Source organism: Fukomys damarensis, unplaced genomic scaffold (genome assembly GCF_012274545.1).
Source record: "Fukomys damarensis isolate Sample0158 unplaced genomic scaffold, DMR_v1.0_HiC HiC_scaffold_22, whole genome shotgun sequence".
Lineage (NCBI taxonomy): Eukaryota > Metazoa > Chordata > Mammalia > Rodentia > Bathyergidae > Fukomys > Fukomys damarensis.
This window is the reverse complement of record NW_022900934.1, coordinates 26394997-26403924: the sequence shown is the minus strand read 5'-3', so window position 1 is coordinate 26403924 and position 8928 is coordinate 26394997. Positions and strand designations below refer to the sequence as shown.

The following is an 8928-nucleotide window of genomic DNA, read 5'->3' as shown; positions in this document are numbered from 1 at the left end:
CCGCGTGGGAGCCACCTCCAGAATGGGGGCGGGGCGCTGCCCCCACCCTGGCACTGTCAGGCGCGGGGATGGGGGCGTCGGAAAGCCCCACTGCGGAGCCCCGACGCTCAGACCCTAGTTCCAGCTCTGCTTGGACCTCCCTGCTTTCCTGAGGCCAAGCACCAGCCTATCCTGCCTCGGTTTTCTAGTGAAACTGTGATGGGTACTGGACTATGATCGCTAAGGGCATTCTGCGCCTCAGGTCCTGCTTGCAGCAAGAAAAGTGGGTAATTTCCTTCTATACACCGGCTCCCATGCAGCCATCTTACCAGCCAGCCTTCTTCCTTTCTCACTCAATCTCCTGTTCACCCAGTCACACGCCCCCATACCCACAATCCACCCATCCATTCTCCTTTCCGTCTGCCCGTCCATCCATCCATCCATCCACCCACCCATCTATCCATTCACTGATTCATCCCTTCCTTTCCTCCCTCTCTCCCTTCCTTCTTTCTTCCTTCTGTCCATCCACCCATCCATCTTCTCATCACTTCATCTAGTCTGGCCCCTTTGAGGAAGCTGCCGTCTGGGAAGGCTCTAGGGGGACCAGATGTAACTGCTGTCAGAGCTCCCAAGAAATCAGGGAGGTGTGGGGACTCGGTTAGGAAACTACAAAAGGAGTTAGAGGCAGGAGTACTGGAAGACCGAGACTCAAGGGCCTGTTCATTTCTGATTTGCTGAGTGACCCTGGGACAGTCCTCTTGGGGTCCCATTAGACTCTGTCTGTATTTTTCAGGAAGTTAAAGAAAGTCCATCCTTCCTGGTTACTAGGATCAAGCATGTAAGATATCGAAACCAGACAACTGCTCTGGGACTGAACAGCTTTGTTTCTCCAGCTGTCACCTTCCATCTATAATAGTCGATCACTTTGGGAGAGCATTGACCCACAAGAGGACACAGAGATAACAGTCCATCGAAATGCAGTGATTGGAGGAAAATAAAATTTTTCTTTACCCTTCTTCCTTCCTCAAGTTCACAGAGTACCTGGAGCAGCCTATCTCGGTTATCTCACTCAGTGCACAGGGTCCTCATCAACACCAAATTATTCAGCAAATACTTATTGACTCCCCTCTGCACGGAAGGTACTAGGGACACAGCCATAGGCAAGTTGCTTAACTTCTCTGTACCTCAGTTTTATCATCTTTAAAAAGGGTGGAAAATATCCCCATGGGTCTGTAGTATGATTAAATAGGAGGACATATTTAAAGTGCTTCATATAGAGAATGGCACATGGTGCATTGTTGTTGTTAGTATCATTGTCATTATTACTGTCATGGGACAGTTGACAGGGAGTTAGGAATCCTGAGTTCTACTTTCCTCAGTAGGACTCTGTTTCCACCTCTGTAACAAAGGAAACGTGCAAACTCACAAGTTCACCAGCTTCATCTTTCCCCTCTTCACCACTTTCCTGGTGGCTGATGTGCATCCATTGTCTCAGGCATGCTTTGCACTCTCTCTGACTGTGCACGAACCATTCTGTCTGCCCATAATGCTCTTCCAAACCTCTTTCCTGGGCTACCTCTCGTTTCCTCCTGGAAATCTTTACTCTCCCCGGTTAGGCTTGTTTAGACCCCACTGTGATGCATTTCCAAAACACCTTAAACTTCTTCTATCATACTGTTAGTATGACTTATGAGTTTTTTATTTGGGGGAAAAAATCTTAAATCCAGATGAGGATACTTCAACTTACTTGCTTCAATTGTGTTGTTTAAACAAAACAAAACATTCTAAATAGACTCGATGTGGTCCTTTGTCCTCTGTCCACTTCTTTCACACTCTCCCTAGATAGAGGTAACCACCCTCATGAACTTGATGTGTATCTTTCAAATCATGTTTTAAAACTTTAAAACCTATATATCTGCGAGAATATAAAAATACTCTCATATATATGGATATAGTTAACATAAATTATAAAGTCATAAAGCTTATCCTTCTACAACTTTCTTTTATTCATTCAATGATAGGCTTTGGGGGGATATTTCCATGTTAAAGAGCAGGATCATTTTATCATTGTGTAGTATTTTATAATTAGAATATATCACATTTAATTTGTTTATCACCTTTATAGTGGATATTTAGATTGTTTTAAACATTTTCCACTATTATAAAAAATGTTACAAAGGACATTCTTCCATGTATGTCCTATGGACAGGTGCAAAGTTTCTTTAAGAAGGTGTCGCTGGGCATATTAGCTACAGGTGAAGGGAACTGCATGGAGCTGTGCAGCTGTATTCAGTGGGCCGATGGAATCTAACAGTAGACCGCTGGTCTGTAAAGTGTGCATTCTCAACTTTAGGAGCTAATGTCAAGTTGCCCTCCAAAGCATCAGTGTATCAGTGGTATGTAAAGATTCCTGTTTCCCCAAGCCTCACTGACACTTGGCCTCACCAAAGCACTGATATGTTTTTATTTTTTCACAATGGATATATTTCAAATTATGTCTTACAATTGTTTAAATTTCCATGCATAGTTTGCCTTATTGACAATTTGAATTTCTTCTGCTAAAATTTCCCTACTGATATTCTTTGACCATTTTTCTTTTGTAAAAGTCTGGGTCGGGGTATCTTTTTCTTAATTGTCTGTAGTTCTTTGGATACCAATCCTTTGAGATACCATACATATGCACAGTTCAGGGCACTTTGTGTGTCTTTTCTTAGTACACACATACATGTATTGAACCCAGGAGTGCTCTACCACTGAGCGATATCAGCTCTTTTTATTATTTATTTTAATCCAGAATCTCATTAACTGCCCAGGTTGGCCTCAAACTCACAATCCTCCTGCCTCAGTCTCTCAAGTAGGTGGGATTACAGGTATGTGCCACCATGCCAGGCTTGTAAAATGTTTTTGTGTTTGTCTACGTATTAGCATTAGTACTTCACATATCAGCATATCTCAGGACTTCATTTCTGTTCATGGATGAAGAGTAGTTTATATATTTATATATTGCAAATTATTTACTCTCTCCATGGATGTTGGGTCGTTTCCACCTTTGGCTATTGTTAATAGTGCTGCTATGAACATGTATGTGTAAATTTTTTCAGTACCTGTTTCAACTCTTTTGGGTATGTATACATCTTGGGCTTCCTGTGTTTTTGTTCATAGTCTGTAACTATCCATTTAATTAATGTTTTTGTTTATTTATTCATTAACTAGATACTGTTGGCTATCTGCCAAGTGTCAGGCATTATATTAAGTTCTGAGAGCACAGTGGCAAATTAATAAAATGTTTTCTTTCTTAGTGCTTATGGGGAGATATCTGTCTGGAGGAGAGGAATGAATAGTCAGAAAAGGTTTTCCTGAGCAAAAATGCAAGTGGAGATCAGCCAGAGAAGATGAAGCAAGCCAACAGTAAACAGAACCCCAAGTTTAACAGGGATATGTGTGTACATAAGCGCGTGGGAGATGGGAAATGAGGGTCAGGCCAGTAACTAAAAGGGCACTGGAATAGGAAAAGCAGGGGACAAATGGTAGGGCAGATAAGGCTGGCAAATTCCCAATGATGACTTCCATCCTAGCATCATCTCAACGGTGATGAAGAAGCAGGGAAAGTTTATATATGTAGGGCAGAAATGATTGGATTTTTGTTGGAAAATGTTCTTTAGCTGCAGGGCAGAGAATGAATTGGGATGGATTGGGCCTGGTGGACACTAGTAGGTTGAGCAGAAGCAGGAGCAGGAATCGAGGTGAGTTTTGGCATAGGTGGTACTTAAGAACTAGAAAGAGATTGAGAGAGAGCAAAGATGACCAGCCACATTCCTAAATGACCGAATGACGCAGAGGCTGCGGGACCTTCCTGGAATAAGGAATCTTGGTACCACTCTATTTAACCAAAGAGAAACCACTTTTCAGATGAGCGCTCTTGCATCAAGGAAGTATTGCTGAAGGGCGCTCTGGGCAATAAGCACCTGCAGCGGCCTCAGCCAACGTCTGTCCAGAAAAGCTGGGCTGGGAGAGAAAGACTGAGAAGGACGTCCAGGAAACCTCAAGTCCGGGACCGCCAAGAGCCTCCTGGGGCTCTGGTGGGCGGAGCCTGCGTACTCCACCGAGAGGCGTGTCCTTGGCTCATCCAATCCGAGCCGAGAGCCTCTTCGTTGCCTTGGCAACATGACGCACAGGGTCTCGAGGAACCCAGTGGCAGTTTGGATCCGGCCCTGGAGAACTGAGTCATGTCTCGTCCGAAGGTAGGAATGGAACAGATCCAGATGCTTCCGTGGTCCTTAGCTTGAGGGAGGGAAGCCGTGGAAGGATTCAGAACCTTGAGGGTCCACGCGGAGGGATTCCGGCTATAGGGAAAGGGAAAAGAAACCCTGAACTCCGAGGCAAGATTACAAGTCCCAGTGCGCCGCGCGCCTCCTGAGCTGCTGCGCATGCTCCGCAAACCAAACCTATTTGGCGGGAAAGTAACAAGGCTGTTGAGATTCCAGGCTCCCCCCACCCCGCCGCCCCCAGGTGACTCCGAGGGAAGCACAGAATTTCAGGTTTTCTCACTTGGAGAAGCCAAGTTCATCCTGCCACCTGCCCTCCTAGACATCCATCCATCCATCCATCCTTCTAATTAGTACTTTTCCAAACCAAGACCAGGCCAGAGATTTAGCTCCGTGGTGCCACCGCCTGCCTCACAAGCGCAACGTCCTAAATCCAATCCCTGATACAAAAACAAACAAACTAACAAACAAACTCTGCCAGGAAACCAAACCAAGACCAGTACTAACCAAAGGATACTGAGAATCAGATAAGCCCCTGTCCTCCTGAAGTGGAGAAACCAACTTCTTATTTTAAGACTAAGAAAAATGAGATCCAACGAAGGGAAACAAATTACTGTAGAATCCAGCACCTCCAGCCCCTTTCTTATCTCGTGTTCTTGCTTCCTATTTCTACCGTTTCTGCTCTCAAGAATCACACCTCCATTTAATTTCCTCTCACAAGGAAAAACAAGTTTGTCTGCTTTCAGAGTGATTAGAGCTTCGCCTTTTTACCATGATTCACTTATTTGCCTAATGTCTGTCTTCTCTGCTATTCCAGGATCTCGTCTGTATTGTTCTTTCTTCTATTCCCAGGGCCCAGCCCTGTGCTGACATAGAGTTGATTGCTGTTGAATGGCTGCTGTTGAACTACTAGTTGCTTATGGCAAAAAAATAAAAACAAAAACAAACAAGCAAAAAACAGGACTGTATCTTGACTTCTCCATCTTCACCTCCCATATCCAATATTCTCCTTCTATATCTACCTATATCTACCTCTCATTCTTCTCACCAGCTCTACTGTTCTACTAATCATGTCCAATTTTCAATAAAAATACTATTTAAACACACAAATGGGGACACAGATCACTTTTTAAAAGTATCATTATAAAAACAAAATAAACACCTGCTGCTTTAGTCCCTTCCTATATCAACTGACTGACTTCTTTTTTTTTTTTTTTTTAATCAACTGACTGACTTTTTTGAAGAGGTTGGGGGAATACATGCTTGGCAGTCTATACTGGGAATATCAGGGTATGGCAGATATATGTTGGATGAGAGGAAAAAATAGCAGACCTTTTTGTGACATCATGTATTTTGTTAATGTTGGGGAGAAGCAAAAGTCACCTCTATACAGTATTGATGTAAGACTTTGGGGTTTTCTTCAAATAACCAAGGACAATGGGAACATCCAGGATGTAATGTGTGCACGCTCACAAAAATATGCCCAGAGAAAGGAAGGCCAGAAGCCAGGAGGCCAAGTGCTGCAGTTTTTGATTTTGTCTCCTCAAGGTTACAGTCCCTAAAGCCTCTGCTTTGAGGCATGCTGGGAACCTTCCAAAGGGCAAAGGGGAAATGAGAACCTGGATCAGGCTAGAAGGAAACTGGATCTGAAGGAATCAGCTGAGCAGTGAAGCTGGCCTCTGGTGAGGTGACCAAAGGCCAAGCGCAATATATACATATAGCAGACGGGTTCCTGCATGGGTGTCCCCACTTGGCGGGAAGTACCAGAGAGCCTGCAGCAGGGCTTGTGGCCTACAGCCAGGCATGAAGGAAGCTAGCTGTGTCCTGAGTAAATGTTCCTCCCGACTCAACACCAGCTGGTGCCATTCTTACCCTCCTCCATTTTGTCTGAAGCAAAATGAGAAATACAATTCAAGTTATCCTTTTGTTGTCCATAAGAGCAACTAATCCATCTCTGAGTCATTTTCTTTAAAAAGCCATTTTCCAAGAGTCTTGTAAACTTGTCTTTCTAGATATGCTATTTTAGTGGTTTTGATGGGGGGAGTATTCATATTCCTAGAGTGTTTTTCACACCAAGATGGTAATAGGACTTCTATCTTGGGCAACATGGCAGATGAGACTCCTTGAAAAGACTCTTGACACACACTTAAAATGAAATAAATGTTGGGCCAGGGATTTAGCTCAGCGGTTCGGTGGCCTGCCTTGCAAGTGCAAGGACCCGAGTTCAATCCCCGGTACCAAAAAAAAAAAAAAATTCATCAAAAAAAAAAAAGTCTTTGGAAATGTGTAGCTGAGCTTGGGGGGGGGGGGATTGGAAGAGAGATCCTCAAAGACCAAAAAGGAAAACAAAGACCAGGCGTGTTATAGCTGATCAGTTGATTCTTCATTTCTCTTGGGGAAGAGGTTGCTCATTTCGCAAGCAAGAGACTTCGGGAGTTGAAGGAGCAGCATGGGGTCTACTGTGCCAGGAATTGGAAATGAGAGCAGTCCCCAGAGCTGGACAGTTCAGAGGTACCACCCTTAGCAAAGGTGTTAACTGGGTCAAATTTGCCCTTCTGCAGTGAGAGACAGCTAGGAAGCTAGTGAATCTCAGCGTGGGCTCTAGGTGGCAAAAGGTCTTTTCTGAAGACCTCCTGGGTTGCTGAACACAGGAAGTGCTGGAAGGGTTGCACCCTGGAGAGCACAGTCACTCCACCCTTTCCCACAGGCCTTGCCCTGGGCATCTCTTCCTGTTCATCTGTCATTTGTATATTTTGTAAAATGCTTTATGATAAACCATTAAATGTAAACAAAATGAGTCTGAAAAGTTTTAATCTTGGTGGAGTCCTCAGGCTAGTCTGAGAAATGCTGAGCCAAGATGTTCACGTTAAGTTGGCAGAAGTAAACGTTAAACATCTCTGGAGAACCATGACTTTGACCCTCATGATGGTTGAATTATGTAATAGTTATATAATGAGACATTGTAATTCAATACATAATAATTACATAATTACATTAAAAAGCTATTTTAGGTGGGTAAGGAAGTAAAAAACGAAATACCTGAAAACCGTCACAGAATTAGGGAATAGTAGGAAATTTACTCAGTATGGTGGATAACAAGAACCTACAGCCAATATCATTCTTAAAGGCTAAAATAGGGAAAGCCTTTCTCTTAAGGTCAGGAGCAAAAGAATATTTATTCTCATTAGTTTTAGTCAACACTGTATTAAATTTTAGTGAATTCAATTAAGCAGCAAACAGATATAAAGGGCACAGATACTGAAAAGGAAGAGTAAGTCTAAATGATTTCACAAATGACATAATTGTATATGTAGAAAACTCAAAGAAATCTATAAACTATTAATACTAAAAATTTAGCAAAGATATTGGATACAAAGTCAATATACAAAAATAAAGCATAATCTTATTTACATATTAGTTTTCAATAGCTGCTGTGATTGCCACAAATTTAGTGGCTTAAAAAAATACAAATTTAGCTTATAGTTCCTAAGGTCAGAAGTCTGAAATGAGTCTTACTGGGCTAAAATTAAGATGTCTGTGGGACTTCCTTCTTATTTGAAAGCTCTATTAGAAAATCCACTTTCTTGTCCTTTCCAGTCTCTAGGGGACCTCAGTTTGTGGTTCTCTTTTATTTTCAAAGCCAGCCATTCTCAAATTACATCACTCAGACCTGCCTCCTTTGTCCACATTTTTTGAAAAAACTTTTTTAATTACATTGGGCTCATCTGGATAAATCAGGATAATCTCTTTAAGGAGAGTTGATTAGCAATCTTACTTCTATCTGTAGCCTTAATTCTCCTTTGTCTTATAATATAACATGTAACAGATTCTAGGGATTATTAGAACATGGGCATCTTTGAGGCTGGCACTATTCTGCCTATCACAAATTGCTACCATCAGATAATTAAAATGAAATTTAAAAATACTATTTATAATGGCACCACAAAATCAAATATCTGACTTCTATAACTAAAAACTAGAAAACATTGGGAAAGAAATGAAGGGAGGTGGAGAGACTATATTCATGGATTGGAAGACTCAATACTTTATGGTATCATTTCTTCTCATTAATGTTCTATACATTCTGTGTAACTCAATCAAAATTCCAACATGCCTTTTAGCAGAAATTGGCTGATTCTAAAATTTCTATTGATGGGGTTGGGGTATAGCTCAGTGGTAGAACTTAGCATGCATAAAGCACTGAGTTCAATCCCTAGCATCAAAAACAAATAAATAAAATTTATATTGAGGTCCAGGGATTTAGCTTAGTGGTTCCACTGCCTTCCTTGCAAGCACAAGGACCTGAGTTCGATCCCTGGTACCAAAAAAACAAAACAAAACAAACAAAACCCAAAAACAAATTTATATTGAAATGCAAAGGACTCCTACTTGCAAAGACAACATTGAAAATACAAAGTTGGAGGACTTATGGAACCTGATTTAAATATTTACTAGAAAGCTACAGTTATTAAGATAATGTGATAGTGACATAAGGATAAACAAATAAGTAAAATAAAACAAGTGTTTAGTGATAGATCCACAGTACGTGTTTGATTGAATGTTGACATGTGCTAATGCAATTCAGTGAGGAAAGGAAAATTTTTACAATCAAAGGCTCTGGAGCAACTGGATAAATATGTGAAAAATGGAATTGAAAACATGAGAGAGGAATAATCTTTAATAT

At 41.7% G+C, this 8928-nt stretch overlaps 1 protein-coding gene across 3 annotated transcripts in view; it reads left to right on the top strand.

The window, feature by feature from the left end:
- Window positions 1–4144: 4144 nt before the first annotated feature.
- The window catches only part of Ttll9 (tubulin tyrosine ligase like 9), a 51815-nt gene continuing 47031 nt past the window's right edge, over window positions 4145–8928 (top strand). For 2 of the 3 annotated variants that reach the window (XM_010628466.1, XM_010628465.1), the window contains exon 1: window positions 4145–4220. In XM_010628466.1, coding sequence (XP_010626768.1) covers window positions 4206–4220 — 15 coding nt within the window. In that variant the 5' untranslated portion in view covers window positions 4145–4205. The remainder of the gene's footprint in view (window positions 4221–8928) is intronic. The other variant, XM_010628467.2, reaches the window with a different exon arrangement.